General features: G+C 34.0%; 3 protein-coding genes across 3 annotated transcripts; 2 read left to right on the forward strand and 1 right to left on the reverse strand.

Annotated features, from left to right (window-relative positions):
* Nucleotides 1-2,640: 2,640 nt before the first annotated feature.
* Nucleotides 2,641-4,983, forward strand: LOC129884322 (uncharacterized). Its single transcript, XM_055958640.1, has 6 exons — nt 2,641-2,847; nt 3,343-3,690; nt 3,832-4,116; nt 4,212-4,322; nt 4,651-4,761; nt 4,837-4,983. The coding sequence occupies exons 1-6, from the start codon at nt 2,641-2,643 to the stop codon at nt 4,981-4,983; spliced, it is 1,209 nt and encodes a 402-aa protein (XP_055814615.1).
* A 6,047-nt stretch (nt 4,984-11,030) lies between these two features.
* LOC129884323 (uncharacterized) lies at nt 11,031-14,117 on the reverse strand. The gene is made up of 5 exons (XM_055958641.1): nt 13,931-14,117; nt 13,535-13,643; nt 12,602-13,152; nt 12,380-12,485; nt 11,031-11,049 (listed from the first exon to the last, which is right to left on the reverse strand). The coding sequence occupies exons 1-5, from the start codon at nt 14,115-14,117 to the stop codon at nt 11,031-11,033; spliced, it is 972 nt and encodes a 323-aa protein (XP_055814616.1).
* Nucleotides 14,118-17,890: 3,773 nt separating this feature from the next.
* On the forward strand, nt 17,891-25,007 carry LOC129887507 (disease resistance protein Roq1-like). Its single transcript, XM_055962621.1, has 5 exons — nt 17,891-18,463; nt 20,081-21,152; nt 21,635-21,931; nt 22,570-23,733; nt 23,821-25,007. The coding sequence occupies exons 1-5, from the start codon at nt 17,970-17,972 to the stop codon at nt 24,796-24,798; spliced, it is 4,005 nt and encodes a 1,334-aa protein (XP_055818596.1). The 5' UTR covers nt 17,891-17,969; the 3' UTR covers nt 24,799-25,007.
* The last annotated feature ends 630 nt before the right edge of the window (nt 25,008-25,637 follow it).

A 25,637-nucleotide genomic window follows, 5' to 3' on the forward strand; every position in this document is an offset into this window, starting at 1 on the left:
TGAGTAAAATACTCATTAATTGATGCATAAACTTAGATCTTGGAAATTATTTGGAGAACAAGTAATTAATGTTGAGGATAAAAATAATGATTCTACAAAGATTGCTTGTATGTTAATCATTTCAGATCTCTTAGTTGTATTTGTTAAAAAGACGTAAAGTAGAAAGAAATTTGGTTAACGCTACTGTGGACAATAAAATTCGCATCGAGAAAGTAATAATCAAGAACAGAAAATATCGCAATAATTGTAGTATTTGATTTTTGAATATGAGTGTTTTACAATCTCTATGTATCCTCTGATTCGTCTTTTCGAATATAAATCAAGGGCTCTTGATCTTGATCTTGAATTTGGTTGAACTTGATGGATTTGATCTTGACTTGTTACTTCAATTCAAAGGCTTTGGGGCTTGATCTTGAATCTTGTGGTCTTGATCTTGATTTGTTGATTTGATGATCTTGAGCTTCATTTGTTCTTGAACTTGAAGATCTTGATCTTCACTTGTTCTTGAACTTGATCTTGACTTGTACTTGAATTCAAGGGCTTTTGGGCTTGTTCTTGAATCTGGTGGTCTTGATCTTGAGTTGTTCTTGAACTTGACGAACTTGATCTTGAATTCTTAAACTTGTAGCTTGTAGAGAAATCTGCAGTGTTTGATCCACGAGCTCTCTGTGGCTTCTTGTTAGAATTCTGATGTCATTTATGAATTATAAAGACCCCTATTTATAGTTGTGGAATAGAGGAGTTATGATAGGAACAAGTTTTCCTACGGCCAATCAAATTTAAGTGACATGGCAAATGAGCTTTAGCAAAGTGGGCTTGTCATCTTGACACATGGCATGATCCTATTGACTTATTTGTTTGACTTGGCATGACATGTCACTTGACAAGTGACGCCAAAATGGGCCTATAGAATGATATGATATTGAGCTTAGCAAAGTGGGCTTATCATTTGTAGCCCAAATCAATGGACTAGCCCAATAAAATTGAACTTTAATTAAATGGGTAAATTACCCTTTTACACATATTCTGATGCCATATTTACTTTTATTCCCTATTACACCAAAACATTTCCAAAATCCCTCTTTTTCCTTTAACTCTCTCTACCTCACTGATACATCATGCCTCCTCCTACATATTCGCCCTAATTTGCTCGCCTTAATTCGCTCCTCTTCAACAGTTTTTGAGATTTTGAATTTATGAGTACATCTGTTACTCAATTTCAAGGTTCTAACTAAGGTATATTTTAATCTTTCCTTATATGGAATTTCACTTCATCCTCATTCAATATGATTTCTCCGAAAATTTGTATCGTTTGATTTCTCTATAAATCTTTGAAAAATCATCTAAAATTATTATCATTTGCTTTCTTCTGTAAATCTTTCTATTTTTGTATCTCATACCTTCAATGATACATATGGAATCCGTTCATGATCTCAAACAGTCCAATAAAAATCAAGAAATTCTTGTTTCACCTGATTCTGATTCATCTTGGGAAGGTTACGACGAGGTTAGATCCAAACATCGTAACGATCCAGCAGTGATGGATAAGCTACGTGAGAAATTGAAGTCGAAAGCTACTGTTAAACATGCACCCAAAGAAATAGACAACAAGATTGAAGGGGTTACAACACGCCCTAATCTCCCAAAGGTATGGGTTCAATTAAGGTTTTTTTTAATGAAAATTTTGTGAAGGTTTTTTGATTCTGATACATATCGTTTATGTATCAGCTTATCATGTATCAAGCACTATCTTTTCTGATACATAGTGTCTTTTTTTAAATGCAATTTTTTTGGAGATTTACTATTTCTGATACATCGTGTTTAAGTGTCAGTTTCTATTGTATCAAGTTTTAATGATTCTGATATATCTACATTTATGTATCAGATTATAATTTATAAAGCCTTACTGCTTCTGATACATCTTCTGTATGTATCAGAATCTCATCTCATGTATCAGATATTTTAATGCATATGATACATCGTATTTATGTATAAAGTTCAAGTTGTATTTAACAATTTTTATGTCAATGCATGGAATGAAATACATCATCAAGAAGATCCCGTCCCACCCATTGAGATTCGGCACGACATATAGGGCTAATTTTCTTGATGATTTTGAATCATCAATAAGTGAAGAAGGCATAAAGTTATATAGGCAATCCATATTTGGTCACTGCTTAGATATGCCAAACTGCAATTTTCAAGGGCAAATCATCAAATGCCTCTTACTTCTTGAGGTAGAGCAAAAAAATAAAGAAGAATTGCACATTCATCACGTGCAGGGTAATATACTACGATTTACAATAAATAATTTTGCTATCATTACTGGTTTGCGATGTACCGGTAATATCAATGACTTTCGGTACTCTGATGACCCAATAAGTATATTATTATCTTTATATTTTTCCTGATGCCAAAAATGGGGTCAACAAAGCTCATTTCGTTGAGCGTTTTCTGGTTGGAGGATGGAAAACAAATGAAAACGCTGTTCAGATGGTCATTCTCTACTTCATCCACACTTTTATTTTTTCTCAACTAGGTGATGCACCTATATTTGTTGATGAATTTAAGATGGTAGAAGATGGTAGGTATGAGCAATACCCATGGGGGAAAATAACATTTTCCTAATTGATAAAAGGAATGCGGCAGGAGTTTTCAAATGCCAAACAAATGTATCGTCTAGGCGGCATGCCATACGCTCTGAATGCATGGATATATGAATGTGCATCTCAAGTGCCCTCTGAAATTGCTGTAAGAGTGGGTAATAAAATTCCCAGAATTCTTAACTGGCGTGTTGTTGCCGTGAAGCCAAAATTTGAGACCTTCATGTCTACCATCTTCAGTGAGGTACATGCATTGAAGATTATTCGTTTATGCACTGATTCATTATACATAACATATAAGATACATTATATATTCATGACCTTGATACAGTATAATTTGATTCATAAGGTAGATGTATCAGCTGCTATATTTATGTATCAGGTTATAAATGTATCAAGATATAATGTATCTGATACATCTACTTTATGTATCAAATGAAAATGTATCAAGCTATAACCTTTCTGATACATATAATTGTATGTAGCAGAAACTCATTTATCAATATTTACAGCTCATGAAAACTCTATCTTATGTATCAAATTATAATGTATCAAGAATTACATCTCATGATACATCTGCATTTATGTATCAGATTCTACTACTTCAGATAATGTTGTTTTTCTATCAGTTTCTCATGTATCAAGGATTAATGTTTCTGATACATCATGTTTATGTATCAGAATTAACATGTATCAATTATTCACTTGTTTTCTGACAAGCAATCAATCTTTTTTGCAGTATCGATGCTCCAACATTGTCCAATCTCAACATGAAATGGAATCTATTATCATTCATGGCAGTCAACAGAAACCTGAAGCTTCAACATCAGCTGCCAAGGTCAATTTCAGAAAACCTCATGAAGTCCTCGGATTTGAGGACTTTTCAACAACACCACCCACAAAATTATTAAAAAGATCCAGTCATGTCGTTGATACATCTTCTCCATATCCTTCCAAAAGAATGAAGACTTCCCCTACTAAAGAGCCAATTCAAGTAGAAATAGCCAACATGCATAAGAATTTCATACCACCAAATGAATCAGAAAAGCCTATTTCTCCTGACAATGTACCAGCGGCGAAGTCAGCGGTAGGAGGTGAATCTTCCGATCATTCAGATTAAATTATTCATATGCAATTCAAAGCATTGAAGAAGTCCATAAAGAAGTCTCTAAAGAGATACGTAAGTTATTACTTTAAGATCTATCACTTACAATATACTTTTAATTAGGTGATACATTCTGATTTTTCATATACCTGTATCAAGGTTGACCGAAAGTTCAAGCGTTTGGAGAATAAAATTGATTCAAATTATATTGATCTTTTGAAAGCCATCGACAGTATAACGAACCGAATGACTGGCACATCATCTCAACTTAAAACAGATGATTTTGATCAAACATTCCATGTGGTTGAACAACAACAAGCACCTACTGGATTAGAGGTGCACAATTTTGCAAATAAATCTGACCCACCCCAACAAAATGACCAATCTAATATCCAGGAAGATATTAAGGTACATACATCACGTAATATTTGATATTTTTGTTTTTAAACTTCTGGATACATTTCATTGTCATGTATCATATATAAATGTTATTATGTTTTCAGGGACCTGAACCATCCACCATGATAAAACAAGTGGACAATATATCAGAACAAAACATTTCATCAGATATTCCAGAATCATTTGATCAGTATGTTTCTTTTGATATATTAAAGGTAATGTATCAAAAATAAATTGATGACCAATCTGATGCTATATATATATTGTATAAGCTCAACCTCTTTAAATATATAGATATCTAGACATTTAGTACATATATATCATAAGTAAATATTATTATATTTCCAAGAAGATGAACCAACCGTCAAGATACAAAAGGTGGATGATGTATCAGAACATAACATTGTAGCAGCTGATGTAGAATCATTTGATCAGCATATGTCATCAAATACATTAAAAGTAATGTATCAGTATAAAATTTAATTAAGATAATGTATGATATTAACAGTTTTTTATTAAGTAATTGTTTTTTAACATTTGTAGGAACCAGAAACATTAATTTTTACACCACAATTGAAGGATGTATCAGCACACCAAATGAAACCACAAAGAGCAGATATTGATCAGCTTATTACTGATTCTGATACATTACAAGTAATGTATCAGATACATTATTGAGATAAAGCCAACATTAATAAGTTTTGTAATGACGTTATACATTACATGTAGAACACTGCAAAGAAAGATGGAAGAGTAGCCATTGATAAAACTGACAAGGTAGAAGAGCAAGTTGAGGAGATTGAAAAAGAAAAAATCAAGCCAAGCACATCAGAATCCAATACTTCAGCACCGTTTTCGAGCGAAACTCTGGAGTGATAGATGCTCTAATATACAGACTTCTATTACCAGCCATGCCATTGACCGCTGTTAGTCATGAGCAAGTAGTTCAAGATGAATGTCTATTACGTGATAGCCAGCTACCAACCACTCTTCCATCAAAACCAATGTATTGTCTGATGATGCGAAGACACTATTTCGAAGAAGCAGGATTCCTTCAAAGATCTTACAATCGCCGTATCTTTCAAACTTTGGGTCTAGTGAAAAGGGTAAGGAAAAATTGTCATCTGTTAAGCATCAGACACACTCTTTTGAAGGTTTTGGTATATGCTATCATCCCCCATCCGAGCTTTTCATAGACTACTCTCAATGGATAAATAAATGACTACTAAAATCACATGGCAACAAGTAAGTATGATATATACAACTTATATCCATACAAGTTGTGTATTATATTTGTTATGTTATTTAACTACAAGCTTCCATTTAGGAAACCGAAGGAGGATCATTACAGATCTAAGTGCTCTTCATTCGGCTTTGAAAAAATGGACTTTGTAGTGACATTTCCTAAAGATAAGAACTGGTTCTACCTAATGTCACAGCCAAACAGATGCTGAAACGATGAGGTAAAAATTTCATCATAAAGAATATGATACAAGTCATACTTACTATCTGATACATACAGATTAATGTATCTGATACATACATAATCTAATACATGATGTTTGTTGTTATATAACTAACACTTTCTTAAAATGTTCAGCACATCGATGTAATAGTTTACTACCTTTGAAAGAAATCAAAGATGCAGTTGAGCAATCAGTATCGATACACAATGACAAACTGCATTTTCAAAATTTACATCGAATATGCACACACACGCTACTATCACATTCCACCTGATATTTCTACCCAAGAAGATATGGCAAGGGCCACTGTTACAACTCATCACGAGAGATCCGTGAAGAACATAATAAGAGGTTTCTCAATACCAGTCGGGTTGCCCTGACATTTGATAGATGAGGTATACATTCCAGTAAACTGCGATAGGGATTTTCATTGGGTTCTTACGGTAGTTGTGTTGAAAAAGAGGTTGATACATGTGTATGATTTATCGCCTAGACGAAGAAGTAACAACCCTTCCCTAGAGATCCAAAAGATAGCAGCAATGCTACCAACATACCTGCAAGACAGTGGTTTCTTTGACAACAACGAACGTACTGATTGGTCGTCGCTTGATTCATACAAGGACAAATCAATCGGTAACATGCTTGAACCACATCACCCATTTGTAGTTGAATACGTTGAAGGAATTGCGCAACAGGGAAGTGACAGCTTGTGAGTATTAGCAATTATGTATACCTAAATCATTAATATGTCAATTTTACTTTTTTTAAACTTGTGTATTCCTTTCTTTGCAGGGATTGTGGAGTTTTTCTGGCCATTTTTGCTGAATATCTTAGTGATGGAATTTCTATTCCAAATACTAGACTAAATGCTGAATTCTTCCATTCAAGATATGCCGCACTCTTGTGGAGATATGGTTGTCAGAAGGCCATGGATGATTATGTTAGCGATAAAGACGATCCAAAAAAACCTAGGAGAGATATCTCTCCAAGCCAAGGAGAACTGATTGATGTCCAATAGTTTTTTTTTGTGATAGTAAATATTTTAAATGTATCTACCACTTTTAATGTATCTGATACATTAACTGTAATGTATCAGAATCAGTAAGCAACTAAAATGTTATAATCTTTCCTTATATCAATTGAAAAGATTTGTATGTTTTTATCAGGTGTCAAACTCGAATATAAAATAAAAGTTTATGTATCATATTCTAGTGTATCAAACTTGTATCAAGTATCATATTCATAAGTGTCACATTTTGCGAATTCTGATATATATTATTTGTGTATGATATTTTCATGCATCAAGATTTATTGATTCTGATACATCATGCACATGTATCAGATTCTCATTTCTCAATATTTAGTGATTCCGATACATTTATTTTTTGCATAAGAATTTCATGTATCAAGATTTAATGCTTATGATACATCTTGCTTATGTATCAGATTCGCATGTATCAAGATTTACTGCATATAGTACATCTACAACCTATATCAAATAAGATCTTATGTATCACCCACAACTCTTGTGGAATTATGGTTGTCAAAAAGACAAGAATGTTTATGTTTGGGAAAATAATGATCCAAAAAAAAACCCATGTGAGATTTCATTTTTCCAAGTCAAGGAGAACCGATGGACGTCGTGTATTTTTTTTTAAAAAAATTATAGCAATACATTGTACAATTTTATTTTTCACCAATTATAAATATTTTAAATGTAACTGCTGATTTAAGTATCCCGATACATTATATTTAATGTATTAGAATCGAATGTACTAATCTTGATACATATCAACTGAAAAAGATTTGTATGTTTATGTCATGTGTCAAACTCAAATATAAAATATAAAAATAGATATAATTATATGATTCAAATAGAATGTATACCGAGATACCACAAACATCATATCTATTTAGGAATGAAATTACAAGTCTTTCTGTTGTGGCCTTTATGGCCACAACGTCCGCAAAAATTTGTGCTACTTGTTATCTTATCACTAGCGAACTTTTTTCTCCCTTTCTTTGGTCTCCTGGCGTCCTTTTGTATATTGATGGCAAGATAAATTCTTTCAAAATTTCCTTCGGAGCAGACCAGTCTTTCTGATCTGGCATTGAAACCATTGGTAATTCATAAGTATTTTCCAACGCCTCTGGTTTGTAGTAATCAGAACAGTATGAATGCAGATCAGTAATGTTCTTGCTCTTCAACACTGCAATTGCATGTGGACATGGTTTCTCGTCTAGTTGAAATCTACCACAAGTGCATGTTTTTCTTTCTAGACACACAATGTATCTTATACCTAATTCGTAAACAGAATAAAGAAAGTCTGATGAAGCAACAACCTGCAGGAATTAAATTTCAAATATATGTATCAGTACTTATGCATCACATACACAACTATGTATCAGAACTGATGTAAAAGGGTAATAATTATCACAGGATATACATAACTTGTTACAACCCATATTTTTGTACATTTGGACATTTGGAATAATTGTAACAAGTGAAGGATAATGGTACGTTTCGGTCTTGTTTGATACATAAGTTGGTTAAGGAATTTTGGAGATGGAAGTATTGAAAAAAAAAAAGAATAAGGAAAAATAAATAAATATTTATATATATATAAGTTGGAAGTTCACAAAATGTAGTTTATGAAAACATATGGGCCAAGAGATTGGGCTTGGAAAGAAATCAAAATAATAAGAGAGGCCCAACACAAGGAAAGGGCCCAAGTCTTGGAACTTAGCCCATTAATTAAGTGGCTTATATATATATATATGTTGATGACTTTTAAGTCATATTTATCCATTAAGTTTTCTTTATCAACAAGAGGATTCAAGAGAGTTCTAGAGAGAAAGGAAGAGAAGAAACTTGAAGCTAGAGAAAGAATAGGTTCGGCCAAGGAAAAAAAAAGGTAAATCTCCGATTTTGCTTCGTGAATTAATTATCTAAGGTGTACCAAGATGTTATTAAGGTATTGGTAACGTAAATTTATGGTTTGTAGCAGCCCAAAAACGTTACCAAACAGCCCCAAAGTTTTAGCCGCGCTAGGAGAGCTTCCGAGGCAAGTTTTGGAGAGTTTCGGTAAAGGTAAGGTCTCTCCTTTCAAATTGGAGTTTATGATATTGTTATGAGGTGTATTACGTGTCCTAAATATGGCTGGAAGCAGAGAAAATGTATAAGGAGGCATGATGTTGGAAACTACTAAATTAAAGTCGTAGTAGCTAAATCGAAGTCGCGTAGTGTGTTGTCGTTGTGGCGCTGCGGGTGCAGCTGGTTGGATTTTATGTTGCAGGCCTTTAAAGTGTTTTAAAAAGGGTGTGGTTTCTGCTGGTTGCAGCCACACGACCCCCCGGTTGGTATGGTTAAAGATTTTACGAAATAAAAGTTAAAAACTCTATTTTGGTATCGTAGTTTATGCTAGTTGTTTGGAGCTTGTGTTGTGTAAAGTTGAGGTGATTTGATTGTATATATACTGCTGGTTGTTGTTGTTGATATGGTTGTTGACATGGTGGCCGAGTTGAAATCTCGGGGATGGTGTATTTATAGGGGAGATGCTGCCGAAATTTCGGCAGATTGGAAATTAATTTGTTTGAAGGATTGAGACAAGTATATGGTGATGAATCTAATGACTATGTCAACTCTCTTGAATGTAGAAAAACAAGTTGGACATAAGCGTAGCTAGTAAGGCGCGGCACAGGTATGTAAAGCGAACCTTTCTTTCTTTTGGCATGTCTTTGTCATAGGTATGTAAAGTTAACCGTTCCTTCTTTTGGCATGTCTTTGGCATAAGTATGTAAGGCTTACCCTTCTTTTTCAAGACATGATTCCGATGTTATGGTTTCATAAGTGCTTCCATATATTCTTTGTTTTCAAAAGCTAGGTGTCAATGGTCCCAAGGAAATGACTACTTTTCTTATAACCCGTCAATGTTTTCCAAAATGTCTATAGTTTCCCAAAACAAAGGTTTACAGTATTACAAGCTTTTATGACAACGACGATGGATATGTTTTACAACGACATTGATGATGTCGAGGATGAGAATATGTCTATGATGGATATGATAAGAACGGCTTCATATATGTAATGTTTACTCTCCTTTCTCTTGGCATGTTTTGACATAAATATATAGAGCTACTCTCTCTTTTTGGCATGATTTTTATGAAACAAGTATATGGCATTTTATACAATTTCAAGGAAGTCTTATTCGTAGAGCCACTAGGATGGACAATTTTCTTGAGTTTCCAAAGGATATTTTCTCGTGCTTAGATACGCGTATATGATTCCAAAAGTTTTATTTTGATATAATCCATGGTAATTTTCGAAAGGTACTTGACATGACTCTTATCTTGATTTTGAATCATAGCTCATTCTGATTTTTCTACGAGTCTTGAAAATTGGTCCTATGTGGATATGTATACGATTTGGCGTCTTATAAGATTGTGACCTTATTCTACGTTCTCTTAATATTATCTTTCGTTGATAGTCTCATCCTATAATAATTGTTCCTTCAAGGTGAGACAAAGCGACCGTGATTAATTCATAAGATAATCGGAGGTTACCGACCTTCCGTCACTCCGATAGATACATGACTTTCGTTGAGCTCTCCTGCATGCTGTCTATATGTATATGTATATGGGGGATATGGGGAGGTGTATATGTGGCGCTATAGACGCATTCCCACCTGATCAGTTGGAGTAATTTTTATCCTGGACGCGGGATGCCCGGACGCGGGAGATATGTGGGCACGCCGATGTTGTTCGGTGATATGACTTCTATTTTCTATGCATATGAAAAAGATATGTTTTATATGATAAGACAAGCATGCATGGCATCTGGCCTAAAAGGGCACTCATATGTACAGGTTACTCTCTTATCTCACTATATGTCTATGATTCTACGATATGGTTGTTCATACCTTATGTTCTTTATTATGCTGATTTTCATGCCTTACATACTCGGTACATTACTCGTACTGACCCCCTTTTCCTTGGGGGCTGCGTTTCATGCCACGCAGGTACACACAGACAAGTAGAAGTTACTATAGAAGATGTTCCAGCGGGGTTAGCAACTCCACTTGTTCCTGGAGTGTTGCCGAGTCAGAGTATATGCGCTATGATGTTTCATTCGAAGTTAGAGACTTTGCAGACAGAGTCGTGGGTATAGAGTGTCATCCTTGTAAGTGGCGTCACCAGCCGATATGTTATTATGTCATATGTTATAAGTTTTATGGGATGATAGATTTTGGAAAAAAATAATTCACGAAGCTTAGTTATGTTTTTCATTTCTTGTTGATGTAAGAGTCTAAGAGATTAAGTATGTACTATGAAGCAGCGGGTTTGCTCGGCTCCGAGCACGGGGTCGGGTGCCCATCACACCCTGTTGAGATCGGGGTGTGACATAACTGATGAAGCAACAAACTGCAGAAAATAAACTTCACATATATGTATCAAAACTCATGTATCAAATACAGATCTGATATATCAGAACAGATGTGTCAGTATATAATCATCATAGGATATACCTGAATGATGATGCAACAAACTGCAGGAATTAGGTTTCACATATATGTATTAGTACTTATGTATCAACTACACATTTGATATATCCGAATTGATATATCAGTGTATAATTAGCACAGACTATACCTAAATGATGAAGCAACAAACTGTAATAAATAAACTTCACATATATCTATTGGTACTTATGTATCATCTACACAAATAATGTATCTATACTGATGTATCAGTATATATTTAGAACATGTTATGCATAACTGATTAATCTACAACCTGAAGGAAATAAACTTTATATATATGTATTAAAACTTATGTATCAACTGTAGAACTTATGTATCATAATTGATGTTTCATTAGTTAATTAGCACATGATATACATAGCTGATGAATCAACAACCAGTAGGAAATAAATTTCACATATATGTATCAGAAAGTATGTATCAATTACAGAAATGATGTATCAGAACTGATGTTTCAGTATTTAATTAGCATAGGTTATACCTAACTAATGTATCAAAAAACTGCATGAAACAAACTTCACACGTTTGATGTATCAGAATTTATGTATCAGTGTTTAATTAGCATAGTTTATACATAATTGATGTATCAAAAACCTGCAGAAAATAAACTTCACACATATGTATCACAGTCGATGTATCAACAATAGAACTGATGTATAAGAAATGATGTATTAGTATATAATTAGCAAACGTTATACCTAACTAATGTATCAAATAACTATGTATCAAGTACTTATCTACTTAAAAATAACTGTCGTGTACCTTCATTCTCGAACACTTGATCGTGTTTGAAACTAGGATATCTTCGAATTTTGTACCCAAAGTATATTTTGTATAAGATGCTATTTCCCTATTTTTGCAGTTCCAGGCACCAAATAACATTTTCGTTTGCTCCAAAAAGTCAATTATAGGCAGCTCTCGTGCCTCAACAAGACATCCATTGATACATTCTACGATGTTAGAAGTCATCATTCTACCCCTGTTGACATTGGCATGAACCCTTGACCATTTTTCGTATCTTGCATTTTTTAAATATTGTGCCACCCGTTGATCGATTCTTTCAACTTTGGCCATTAATTTATCGACTTCATCTTTTCGGTATGCCTTGGCCATTGAATAGAAGATGTCACTTAGTATAGCTTGCTCCTTCTGTATTCAGTACACATATTTTTCCATATATGCCATATGCATGCAAAATGAGGAACATTGGGAAATACCATGCTTACACTCTTGATTATGCTTTCGTTCCTATCTGATACAACACACATATTGTCCCTCTCATTAAATGCATTCTTGAAATTCTGAAAAAACCGCGTCCATGATGCATCATTTTCTGTATCAACAACACCATACGCCAACGGCAATATGCAACCTAAAAAATCAATAATAGCGATACAATAGTTATTAGAATTCATTAGATTCACAACAAACGTGACAAATGAGACGACACACTGTTATTCAATAAGCAACAGTATCAAAAAGTAATACCTGCCCCATCAAGTGAGCTAGCTGATACAAACGTCCCTTTATAAGGTCCATCAAGATGCGCACCGTCAACAACAATTACTGGTCGACAAAATTGAAACCCCCTCATCAAAGGCCTTAACGCTATGAACAAATACATGAACTCATCAGTTGATGACTTGTGCATACTTATGTACGAATTTGGATATACGGTTTTTAGCATATGTAGGTATGCAGACAGCTGTCTATATCCATCAGCAGGTTTTCCCCTTAACATCTCCAAAGCATTCTCTTTTGAACGCCATGCCTGTTGATAGGTAATATCAATTCTATACGCTGATTTAATATCCTCTCGTATATCATTAGGGGTGAGAATTCTCTTATGATTAACCAATTTAGGTGCTGTGAATGAACTAACAAAAGCCTTTGTAGCATGAACTTTGTTGAAAATTCTATCTCTCAGTGCACATGAATGTTCACTATTAAAATATCTAACTTTGAATATATCGGATTTTTTCCAACATGAAGCTTTCATTCTCCAACAACAATCGTCTGAAAAGCATACTAACACATAACTGTATTTTTATAAAAAAAATGACATGTATCATACCAACATTTTTTCATATATAATATCACCAAACAAAGTGACATTCTGATAGAAAGTGTGTCAACGCATGTACTTGATACATGCTTCTTAGTATGTATCATGAACAAAAAATAAAAATGCATTAGATACACAAAGTCATATAAATCTGATACATACTAACAACAATATTTTTTAACAGTATAACTACCATCATTTTTTAACTGAGTTACAGAAATAGAGTTTTGATGTATCATGACAGGAAAAAATAATTTTTTTAAGCATGTAACAAATACACACATTCATATGTATCTGATACATACTGTTTGATAATATCCAAAACCAAAATTTCCAAATGCAGAATATGGGCATACCTTTTACTGTAGGATCTTTTAACCTTAAAATTAAATTCATTATTGATTTTGTATTTGACCATTACGTCAACTAGAGTTGCTTTGTCCTTATAGAATTGATTCTCCTTCACTTCCGCACCATTTGTATCAGCTATGTAGTTCGTCAAATCCAATTCTGCTATATAACAATTTGCGACATTACCAGATTCTTCTAAACCAAAAATTTGGGACTCATTCGCATTTGATTCGACATAAACGATTGCTCCAGATGTACCGTCGAATGATTTTATCTCACGTCTTTTTATATCAAAGCTTGATATGCACAGAGGATAATTTATGAAACCAGGCTCTTTCTTCTTCAACTCTATGTAAAGATTAACACTATATCATTATGAATATATATTGGCGACGAGTTACCTTCAACTATGTATCGGATTTTAATATTTTTCTCTGATTCATCCACACTCAATTCAGCAGCGATTGCTGCTTTTAGATTTGAGTAAGCTACATTGTCACCGACAATGATTCCATCACTTTTGTATTGTTCATAACTAACATCGGATTGCCAAACTCCAGAATATCTCAGTAGTATCGGGATATTCATATCGATTAATTGATGAAACGCTAAGTTTGTTTTGAATTGATGCTCTATTGTTTTCCTTGGAGTCGATGCTCTGATTTATGGCTTCAAAATTCATGTACATAACTGTCGCCTTCTTTAACCAATTAATCTCATTAATTAGATCAGTAATTGATATAAAGAGCCAATCATACCTTATCTCAATCTACTGTCCATAAATAGCTGATGTGCATTAACTATTCTATAGTTAAAGTTGATGTATCAGATACATAACTTATGTATCAGCAAAACTGAAAAAATAATGAAAATCGACTTCGGTTTGAATTGATGCTCTATTTTTTCCATTTGAGACATGCTCTATTTTTTTGGCTTGAATCTTCATGAACATAGCAATTGCTTTTTTTAATAAATTAATCCCATTAATTAGATCAGTGATTCAATTAAATAACCAATCATAACTTACATTAAGATACTAATCATAAATAGCTGATATGCATTAAGTATTCTACATCTAAAGAACCAATCATACCTTATATTAAGATACTATCCATAAATAGATGATCTTCATTAATTATTCTACAGATAAATTAATGTATCAGATACATCACTAATGTATCAGAAAAATTAAAAAAAGGGGAAATCAGGTAATTTTGGTACAATGAGGGATGTATAGTAATTAGACTTTTCCATTATGGGATTTATGTAAAGTTTACTAATTAAATCCATATTTATTGAATTTAAATAATTAATCCATAATGTTTATTTGGACTAATATATCTTGAATTTAATATAATCTAAATCATTTATAAATTTATATTTAATAAATTTTAAATGATTACAACAAAATCAGTTGAGTGACTCCCAAACTCTGGACAAACGTATCAAAGAGGCTGCATGGAGGAATACATATGAGTGGTTCATTTCGTATTTTCATATTCGGAAAAGGGTTAAATATATCTCTGTACTATTGAAAATAATTTAATATTTATCGTTATATTTTTGGGCTAAATATACTCCTCATGTTATATTTTTGGTTTAAATATATCCTTCTCATTATACTTTGGTACAAATTCGCCCTTAATTTTAACGGAAGAACACTTGAATAACTCAAAATTAAATAACTCATTCCCAATTTTAAATATCTAATTTTTTTGGAATAAATAAAATTTTCAAGTACTAATTTGAGTCTTTTTTTCTTATAAAAGGATAAGACAGAAAATGCTGCAAAATTTAAAATTTTTTACTCACATCTTATATTAATGTGGCTATATTAATAAGATATAAAATATAGATGCAGAATTCCTTTAGCGCAAGGAATACACTGCTAGCGTGTCAAAATTTATCAAAAATATATTATTCAAAATATTGATTAAACAACATACATAAATTATAATATAATCATCCTAGTAATCAGACAGTCATGATAATTGAAAATGTAAACTCCCGTTGAACTTATTTTTTTTAATTGAAGTGACACATCTCACCTTTTTTATTTTTAAAAATATAAATAACTTTTGAAGAATAAAACAAATGAAGATTTAGGGTTATATTTAAAATTGAGAATGAGTTATTTAATTTTGAGTTTTTCAGGTGTTCTTCTATTAAAATTAAGGGCGAATTTGTACCAAAGTATAATGAAAGGGATATATTTGAACTAAAAGTATAATATAAAGGATATATTTAGCCCTTAAATATAACAATAAAAAGGGGCAGCCCGGTGCACTTAAGCTCCCGCTATGCGCAGAGTCCGGGGAAGGGCCTGACCACAAGGGTCTGTTGTACGCAGCCTTACCTTGCATTTCTGCCAGAGGCTTTAACAACTTTGGTGCTTGAATGGTAAAAAAAAAAAGTGAAAAAAAAAGAAATTTAATTTATTCACAAACACTCTACATGTTGGTTTGATAAAGAAGAAAAAAGAAAGTCTAATCTATTGGACATTCCATATCGGGAAAATAGAGAAACATGTTTGATTTTTGAGGCTATATAAGGAGGCTTGCTCCTTTGATTTTAGAACACTACCAAAAATTCAATTACTTGTACTAGGGGTGTACATGGATCGGGTTGGTTCGGATTTTTTACAAACCAAATCAAATCATTTGTGTCGGGTTATTAAATCTATAAACCAAACCAAACCAATAAAAGTTGGGTTTTTCGATATCAATTTTTTTCGGTTTTTCGGGTTTTTCGGGTTTTTTCGGGTTTTTCGGGTTTCTCGGGTTTTTTGAGTTTTTTCGGGTTTCTCATAGTATCAAATAAAAAGCACAGAGCAGTGCTTCTTAAAAAGAGTTCTAGTACAAAATATCAACATATAAGATGGAGGCACAACACTGTTTGAAGTTTTAACTTTATAATATAACTGTATAAGATAAGTTTTTTTTGTATATTATTTAGATGGGCTACTCAATTCCAAATCTAAATGTAAGAAAGAAAACAAAAATTATGAAAAAAAATTAAAAAATATTTATAAATTACATTTTAATAAATATTTGTATGTATAACATAATTTAAAAGTAGTATATCTATAATCGGATCGGTTTGGGTTCGGTTTGACTTTTTTTAGTTAAAACCAAACCAACCCTATAATGGTCGTTTTTTTTTTCAAACACCAAACCAAGTCAAACCAAACCACTAGTCGGTTTTTTTTTCCGGTTTGGTTCGGTTTGTCGGTTTGGTGCGGTTTATCGATTTGTCCTGTAGAGCCCTAACTTGTACACTAGAGGAGAGATTTAGAGATAATTCTCTTGAAGATCTCTTTGGGAATATATTTTAGGAATTGGGGGATGTGAGGAAAAATATTGTATATTGTATGGTGTAATAATTTTGATATAGTGAATATTTTTTTGAGAGGTCCGTAGTTTTTCTCCAATTGGGAAGTTTTTCACGTTAAATCTTTATGTTGTTATGCTCTTTAAATTTTCTCTGTTATTTTCTGTTTGAAAATGGTCTGAAAGAGACTGGAATTAGTCGATGTTTTTCTCTAACAATAAATACTACTTTGCAGTTAACGGACTCCGGGTGAAAAATATATAAAAAATAAATACTACTCTAATAAGTATATATTTATACATGAATCAGATAGTTATAGGTAACCTATTTAATTGCATTAATAAAAATATAGCGACTTTTTAAACTAAAATAACTACAGTGTATTTTGTAAAACTTATCCTTAATTTATATTGTGACGTCGGGTTGATTATTAGGGTCACTTCAACAAGATATAGAAGAGAGAGAATACTCTTAAATTTTAGTTCCATACCAAAATTAGAAGAAAAATCTGTACTCCCCTTTGTTTTATATTACTTCTTCTATTTCAATATATGCCACACACTTTTCTCAACAAGAATAATATTTTTTTTATAATTAAAAATAATAAAAAATTGTAGTTTTTTCATTTCAATCTATGTGAGATTTTAATTTAATACAAAGTTTAAGAAAATAAATTTTTAAAATAAGTGGTCCAAAATACTTTTTGACTATTTATGTGATAAACTGACAATATATCATTTCAGTAATGTGACATCTTCTTTAAGATGGACTAAAAGAGTGTGCCACCTAAGTATTGGTTATTAGAATATGCTTAATGGAATGATATAGTGTATGATTTTTTGTACTTTATAAATTTCAAGATGTTTCTCTCTCTCTTAAACATGGGTATCCGGTCGAATGAATATTGTATTGACAATGTGAACACTGAAGTTTCAAGGTACTTTAGTAGAATTTACCAAGAAGTGACAAAACAACTAAAAATATATATAGGCCTACATAAACAGACTTTCAACTTGTTTATCTGTTACTCAAAGTCAACAAAGACTTAAAGAAGAGTAATAAAGAGATTGCTTTTCAACTACAATTGAACACAATTTTCTTGTTCATACAATGGCTTCTACTTCTAGTTCATCCAGTACTCAAAATTGGAAGAATGATGTTTTCTTGAGTTTTAGAGGTGAAGATACGCGTAAAACTTTTGTAGGTCATCTCTACTATGCTCTAAAACAAAAAGGGATTCATACATTCAAAGATGATGAAAGGTTGGAAAGAGGAAAATCCATTTCACCTGAACTTGGAAAAGCTATTGAAGAATCAAGATTTGCAATTGTTATATTCTCTAAGAATTATGCATCTTCCACTTGGTGCTTGGATGAACTTGGCAAAATCATGGAATGTAAGAAAGAATTAGGGCAAACTGTGATACCTATATTCTATGATGTAGATCCATCACATGTAACTAAGCAAAGTGGAAGTTTTGCTAAATCATTTGCCACACATGAGGAAAATTTGAAAGATGATGTTGAGAAGGTGTTATGCTGGAGGGATGCATTTCGTCAAGCAGGCAGAATAGCAGGATATGATTTACCAAATGCCTTCGATGGGTACTATTGCCTCTCTTTCCTATCTTTTTTTCGACTTGATTTCTCAAGTGGTCACTCACCTAATACTTATTATTTCCTGTTGAAAAAAATGGACTCAGAACTATTAATTGAACGACTATCTGAGAAATCTGTCATCGTGTTTCTTATTCCCAATCCTTTTAGCACCATTAAAATTCATTTCAGTCAGCTATACCTTAATTCCAATAGTCAGGGGCAGAGCTATGAATGCTTACAGCTTCGGTAACTTTGGCTCAAACTCCTGTATTTATGTATATATAAAATAATATATTCAGAATTCAGTAAATAAAAAGAATTGTAGTTCAAAACTCATAAATGCGGATTCACTCCTGCCAATAGTTAGGGCAGACTATAAATTTCAGTATGGAGAGGATTCATCATTGTTAGTAAGCATAAAATATAATTTGATGATATAGAAAATTCACACTTAGTTTAGTGAGTATACTGAACTGGAGATATGTTCTAAATCAGCCATGTTAAAGAGTTATTGGGAAAACAGTTTAAAGACTTAGTTCATCATCGACTAAATAATAGCCTCCAACTTATGTTTGAACAGCACAACTATTACTAAAATCATAGGTTCAATACTAAAAGTAGTTACACTATCCTTATGCAATCTAAAAGAGAGAGAGAAAGGGTAGGGCTCAAAATAAAAATATGTTGTGTGTTAAGAGTATGAGTTTTTCTCTCATTATCTGATTTTGGGCGATCCTTACTTCATGAGCTAGTTTTGCAGTTGAGTTAGGCCTAAAATTCATTCCTATCACCAAATGTTATGACGCCCCTCCAATGTCTAATTCTCGACGTGTGAGGGGTGGGGTTGGGTGTTGAATTCCGACATTAGTTATGGATATGAGCAGGGGCGGACCCAGCATGTATCCAAGGGGGTTCGAAACCCCTTCGGCAAAAAATTATACTATTTATACATGGTTAAAATATTTTTTTATGTATAAATAGTAGATGTCGAGCCCCCTTCGACTAGTTCGTGTGTCTACCTTTTTAGATTTTGAACCCCCTTATTAAAAATCCTGGTTCCGCCACTGGATATGAGTTGTTGTCTCCTCATATCGTGTTGATCAATTTTCACCTCATGAACTAGGGTTTGGGGTTAAGTTAGATGTGAAAGTCTAATTTCTTAACAATATGGTCGTTTCTCAAAGGATAACTCTCTAAATGATGAATAAAGAGGTTCAATGAGAAAAATAAGGATTCAACCATTAACATCCCGAGGGACGGCGAGCAAGGTAGGATAAAATGGTATTTGAACCAGGGTGCGCGGGCTGCCCTATGTAGTCTGTCTTTTCATGGATGGTGGGCAGAGAAAAAAGCCCTTCATTAAACCTTTTGGAACTGGAGACGAAGAGTCGGGAGAGGAGCCAAAAGGAATATGTGAGAAGTGATTGAACACATTATTTCCACGTTATTTTCTGATTTCTCGTGGTCTCAAAAGAATTAGAAAATTAAAAGTATTAACATAACTTCCACATGAATGATTTTCTCATGATCTTGAAAGGATTAGAAAAACTAAAACATAACAATCATGCATGCATTCTGTTTGTGAAGTCTCATTTCAAGTTGTTTTTGCAATTTCATGTACAGGCATGAATCTAATTGCATTCAGCATGTTGTTGAAGGCATACTGAGTAAATTATGTCAAGTTATTTCAATAATTGGAAATGATTTGGTGGGGATGGAATCTCGAATGCATGAAGTAAGTTCATTCCTAAGGATGGAATCACCTGATGTTCGTTTTATTGGACTTTGGGGGATGGGCGGCATTGGTAAGACAACAATTGCAAGTGCTGTGTTTGGCAAATATTCTGGCCAATTTGAAGGTGTTTGTTTTCTTGATAACGTTGCAGAAATGCAAAGGACACGTGGACTGCAATATCTGCAAGGTGTTCTCCTCTCGAAAATCCTCAAGGTAAACTTAACTATAGCGAGTGTGTATGAAGGCATGAGAATCATAAAGGAGAGGCTACGCTCAATGAAGGTTTTGATCATTATTGATGATGTAAATCAAAAAGATCAATTAGAAATGTTAGTTGGAGGGCGTGACTGGTTTGGTATCGGCAGTAGAATTTTGATTACAACGACAGATAAACACTTGTTACATAATCATGAGGTGGATGAAGTGTATTCAGTTAACTTGATGACTCTCAATGAAGCGATTGAGCTATTCAGCCTACATGCTTTTAAGCAAAGAATTCCTGATAAAGATTTTGAGGAGCTTATAAATCAATTTGTACAGAATGCTGGTTTTCTCCCTTTAGCTCTGAAAGTTCTAGGTTCGTCTCTCTACGGGCTAGACAAGATTGAATGGAAATGCACAGTGGACAGACTTGAGGATATGCCGGATCATGTTCTTGCTAAGCTTAAGATAAGTTTTGAAGGACTAAGTTCTTCTGATCAGAGACTATTTCTCGATATTGGATGCTTTTATAGAGGAAAATTGAGGAGTTATGTAGAGGAAATGCTAGAGAGTTGTGATATTGGATCTACAATAAGAGTCTTAATTGAAAAGTCTCTCTTATTTGTCTCACCATATGACACAATCGAAATGCATGATTTGATACAAGAAATGGCCTGGCATATCGTGAGACAAGGTGACACAAGAAGGAGCAGAATATGGCTTCCTGAGGACATCGAGGATTTGTTTACTGGAAATTTGGTAAGATATGTCATTATCTCAAACATATGAACAGTATGGAAGCCATCATTCACTTTTGGGTTATTTGTACGAGTTTTTTTTTCCCTTTCTTAAATTATTTTGCCACAGAGAATAGTGTTGTACTTTTGTTTTCTCAATTGTGTCAATCTTATCACTTTTTAGTACTTCATATCATTTTTTCGTTAGTTCAATGAGTGAGATCAATTTTTCTATTCACAAGTGCATGACGAGTACAATAGTTTTATATATCAAATTTTGTTTCCTTATGATGTTTAAATAAATCATTTCGATAGACAGACAGACACACACACCCAGAGATCCGAGTATTCTTTCTACTATAAATCACATTCTTTTGTTGTCAGTTGTTTCTTTTGAACACTCATGTCAATATCTACTTGCAAGTATTAATCGAATTTTAGACTGTGGAGATGATTTCAGGAAATAGTGTTATTGAAAGGTTTTCTTTTGTTCCCCTTTTTTAGGAGGCAGATGCTGTGGAGGGCCTATCGATCCCAAGGAATTACATACCAAAACAGGATATATCATATTACAACATAAATGAAGTATTCAGGAAAATGAAAAGATTAAGGATGCTTGTAGTTAGAGCAACAAATTTCTGCTCTATTGATCCGATCACTCATCTTCCTAGCAGCATAAGGTGGCTTGATTGGGAAGGTTGCCCTCTAACTTCATTGCCACAGAGTTTTGAACCTTCAAAGCTTCTTCGTCTAGATATACTTGAAAGTACTACACTTCAGAAGCTCTGGTCAATTTCAAAGGTGTGATTGTTACTATCACTTACCTTTGGCATTCTTATTCATGCTTTTTCCATCTTAATCAATATACTTACAATAGGAGAACAACTTCTTATCATTTTAAATGGGATATCACACTTCTCAATTTAATTAATCATTCGTATTTAGTTCTTTATGACATGACCCTAGCTAGGGTTGAAGGTCAAAGATTAGAGAAGAAGGTTAGTAGGTAGCCCAGTGTTGTCGTACTTTATATGGTAGAGGCAGGGGGCTAGCCTCATCTCCTCTCCTCCTTATTAGTAGAAGTATTTAGTAGTCGTGTAATTTCTTATTTTTCAATATGTCTTACTGTCTATTACTTCATTTGCTTTATATCTTGCTATTTTTCTGTCATATTTTCTTGCAACCCTGCTTCGATAACTTTTCTTTTGAGTCGAGGGCCTATCAGAGACAACCTCCCTACCCCACAGAGGTAGGGGATGCGTACATCATACCTTCCCTAGACCTCACATGTGGGACTACACTGAGTATGTTGTTGTATATTCTTTATGTGGTAGAGGTGTCTGCCATCTTCACTTAAATTTTAACTGAATGTTGTCCATATCACTTAAATTTTAGCTGAATGTTGTCCATACTTATAAGCATTTTTCTATTCTATTTAGGGCTTGGACAAACTTAAAACTTTGTACCTCAGCTACTGTGAGCACTTAGAGGAAGTTCCAAGCTTTGATATGATGCCAAATTTAGAGAGAGTAAAGCTAGAGGGATGTAAGAGTTTGAGAGAAGTCAGCCCATCCTTTGGAGTTCTAATGAAACTCACTTCAATTGAACTAATTGATTGCCAGAGCCTTGAGAATCTTCCAAGTTGTATTGAAATGGGATCTCTTAAGAGTCTCAAACTTTCTTGTCTTCCAGAATTGAGGGAATTGCCAGAAACCAAGGGGATGCACCGTTTGTTGACATTAGAGCTGACTAACTGTCAAAACCTTGAGAAGCTTCCAAGTTTTGATCATATGGAATCCCTTGAGACTCTTAAACTTTCTTGTCTTCCAAAAGTAACGACATTTCCTCCACCTGATGGGATGCACTGTTTACAAGACATTGTTATCGAATATGTTCTGATAGTAGAGCTCCCAGCATCAATTGGGAATCTTCGTTCCCTCAAACAACTAAGATTAAGTCATTGCAAAGATCTGGTAAGCATTCCAAACAGCTTTTGTTGTCTGAAGAATCTAAGAGTTCTTCTGATCTACAACTGCAAAAGACTAGTTTATTTTCCAGAAAAGATTGGTGACTTGAAACTGTTAAAGAAGCTAGTAGTATCTGGTACTGCAATTTCCCAGATACCACCTTCAGTTGCAGATCTTGGTGAACTAAACTTTTTATCGTTCTCTCGCTGGTCTGGATACAGACAAGGTGCAACTTTTCTGTTACCTCCTGCATCAGGTGGATCGTCATCGTTGAGGTTGTTTAAGCTTAATAAAAACAGGCTATGTAGTGGAGAACATTTTCAGGGTCTTGGAGGTTTATCTTCTTTGGCTCACTTGGATTTGACTAGAAATGATTTTACTAGTTTCAGTGAAAGCACCAATCAGCTCTTTCATTACTTAGACATAACATTTTGTGAGAAGCTAGCATTGCCTCAACTTCCACAATGCATAAAGGAGTTATATGCATGTGATCCTTTAATCTTGAAAAGCATCCCTGATTTTCTTACCAGATATTCAGAGCTCTATTCAGTTGCATTCACGCGCCATATTGAGAACAAAGGTGTACTGACTGATATCTTGCTTTTCGTCCTCCAAACAATAAGTGTGGCATCTCAGGTATACCGCTCTCTCTCTCTCTCGTGATTTTTCTGCTTATCTAATTACATTTATATATTGGAGCTTATACCGGTTTCTTTCATGTAGTGTGAGAAAAGGTTGCCATTTAGCCTTTTTTTCCCTGGAGATATAAGATGGAATGGTTTCACTTATTATCGGAAAGAACAAATGAAAAGATTCTCTACTCAACTCGATCCACGTTGGTATGAAAGTAAATTCAAAGGATTTGTTATATGCTTTCGTGTACCATCGGTTATTGGTCAGAACCTGAAACCTTCAGATGTTAAATCACAACGAGGAAGTAGTCGTAGGTTTGGATGCACTAAGGTTACTGCTAAGTTAGTGCAAAGATATAACAGGCAAGAACATGATGTACTCCAGAAAAAATGTTTGATTGTTGCTCGCCAAACGTTTTTCTCTCATGGTAGTAAATATGCCATTTGTTTTAGCTACATACCTTTTGTGGCACCACTATGGCATCATACTTCTAGTAGTGAGAAGGGGAAGAAGTTTCTGAATGAGCATTGCTTCTTCGAGGCATCAATAGAACCAGACATTGCAACAAAATGGGGACTTCTTCTAGTGTATGAGAATAAAATTCAACAGATTGATCAATCAACCATTGCAGTCCAGCATGATGTTGATTCTCGAAATTCTGACATGTTTAGAGAATGTAATGATGACCAAGGCCAGAAAATGGAGAATGCTTCTGTTAAGAGAAGACGTCTTGATTCGATCTCTACCAGTATTATTCCTAATCAACAAATGGAAACACCAAGCTCTTCTGCAGCTCAAAGCTACCAACACAGGGAAGAGTCGTGCTCTTCAGGACAGCCCCAAACTGTACAGCTACCTCGAGCTGATCCGAGAGTTGATGATGCAATAGATGAGGCTACCTCATGCTTGGTATTTGAACAGAATGAAACTTTTGAAGTCTCTCCAGATGAGCACAAAGATAATTCAGTGACAACTGGATCTGGCTGCTCTGAAGTATCCCAACATTTGGAGACACAATGCACTTCTGGACAATCTCAAGCTCTCCAGCTCTTTCCCGAGCATTCATGAGTCACAATTACCGGCGGACCTCTTGGTTTGATGGCCCAAAGGCAACAAATGGCAGGCCTGATGTTCAAGGTTGGGGTGAAGCTTTAGGTGAAATATTGTGTTTTTTTGCATGCTGGTTGGGTGTGTCCATCTCCTCTTCTTTTGTTTTATCTTCATGCTACTTTCAGTTACTTCTGTTGACAATTAAAAAATCACTATTTTTCCACTGATTTTTCGTGGCTATTTCCATCGATATTTTGATTGAGTCGGTGTGAAAAGAAAAAAATAGTAATTGTTTTATATGGAAAAATTAGGAAGCTTCCCACTATTTTTGTGAGAATCTGTTTTCACTATGCATCTTCCTACTACTACTTCCTCCTTATATTGTGGTGTTGTCTTATTGTTGTCCTTGTAGCTGTTGTTATTGTGTTAAAAAGAAGAGAGCAGAGCTCCTTTTTTTCTTTTTCCATTTTTTTTAATTTGGAAAAAAACCCATTAAATTTCCTCAATTTAGAACTAAATTCCGTTGTTGTAGCATTGGACATTGCTTTGGGGGGTGAGGGGGTGATTTTGACCATTTTGATAAGTGAATATTGTTGTTTTGTGCATATTGCTCATATGAGTTTATCTACTATTCCAACCACTGCTGCATTCGTTTCAGCTATAAGGATTCGATTCCACAGGTCATGATGGCGCCCACTACGATCCACTAGTAGGCAAGTCAACCTATATTTCGGAACTGCGAGTAATGGGATGTTAGGGTAGAAGACTAGCAATTCATTATAAAATAGTAAAGAAATAATCAGAGCATACACAAAAGGGAGGAATCAACTAAATATATACAAACAAAAGGATCCCTC

The sequence above is a fragment of the Solanum dulcamara genome, chromosome 4 (assembly GCF_947179165.1).
Source record: "Solanum dulcamara chromosome 4, daSolDulc1.2, whole genome shotgun sequence".
In the NCBI taxonomy this organism is placed as follows: Eukaryota; Viridiplantae; Streptophyta; class Magnoliopsida; order Solanales; family Solanaceae; genus Solanum; species Solanum dulcamara.

Excerpts from the sequence above, each read along its gene's own strand:
- LOC129884322 (XM_055958640.1), top strand. The coding sequence starts at position 2,641 with ATGCGGCAGGAGTTTTCAAATGCCAAACAAATGTATCGTCTAGGCGGC. Across the intron at positions 4,117-4,211 it reads ATATCCAGGAAGATATTAAG|GGACCTGAACCATCCACCAT; the intron begins GTACATACATCA and ends TTATGTTTTCAG. Across the intron at positions 4,323-4,650 it reads TTTCTTTTGATATATTAAAG|GAACCAGAAACATTAATTTT; the intron begins GTAATGTATCAA and ends TAACATTTGTAG.
- LOC129884323 (XM_055958641.1), bottom strand. The coding sequence starts at position 14,117 with ATGAATATCCCGATACTACTGAGATATTCTGGAGTTTGGCAATCCGAT. Across the intron at positions 13,153-13,534 it reads AAAAGATCCTACAGTAAAAG|TTATGTGTTAGTATGCTTTT; the intron begins GTATGCCCATAT and ends ATAAAAATACAG. Across the intron at positions 12,486-12,601 it reads TAGCTCACTTGATGGGGCAG|GTTGCATATTGCCGTTGGCG; the intron begins GTATTACTTTTT and ends TTGATTTTTTAG.
- LOC129887507 (XM_055962621.1), top strand. The coding sequence starts at position 17,970 with ATGGCTTCTACTTCTAGTTCATCCAGTACTCAAAATTGGAAGAATGAT. Across the intron at positions 18,464-20,080 it reads TTACCAAATGCCTTCGATGG|GCATGAATCTAATTGCATTC; the intron begins GTACTATTGCCT and ends TTTCATGTACAG. Across the intron at positions 23,734-23,820 it reads CAATAAGTGTGGCATCTCAG|TGTGAGAAAAGGTTGCCATT; the intron begins GTATACCGCTCT and ends TCTTTCATGTAG.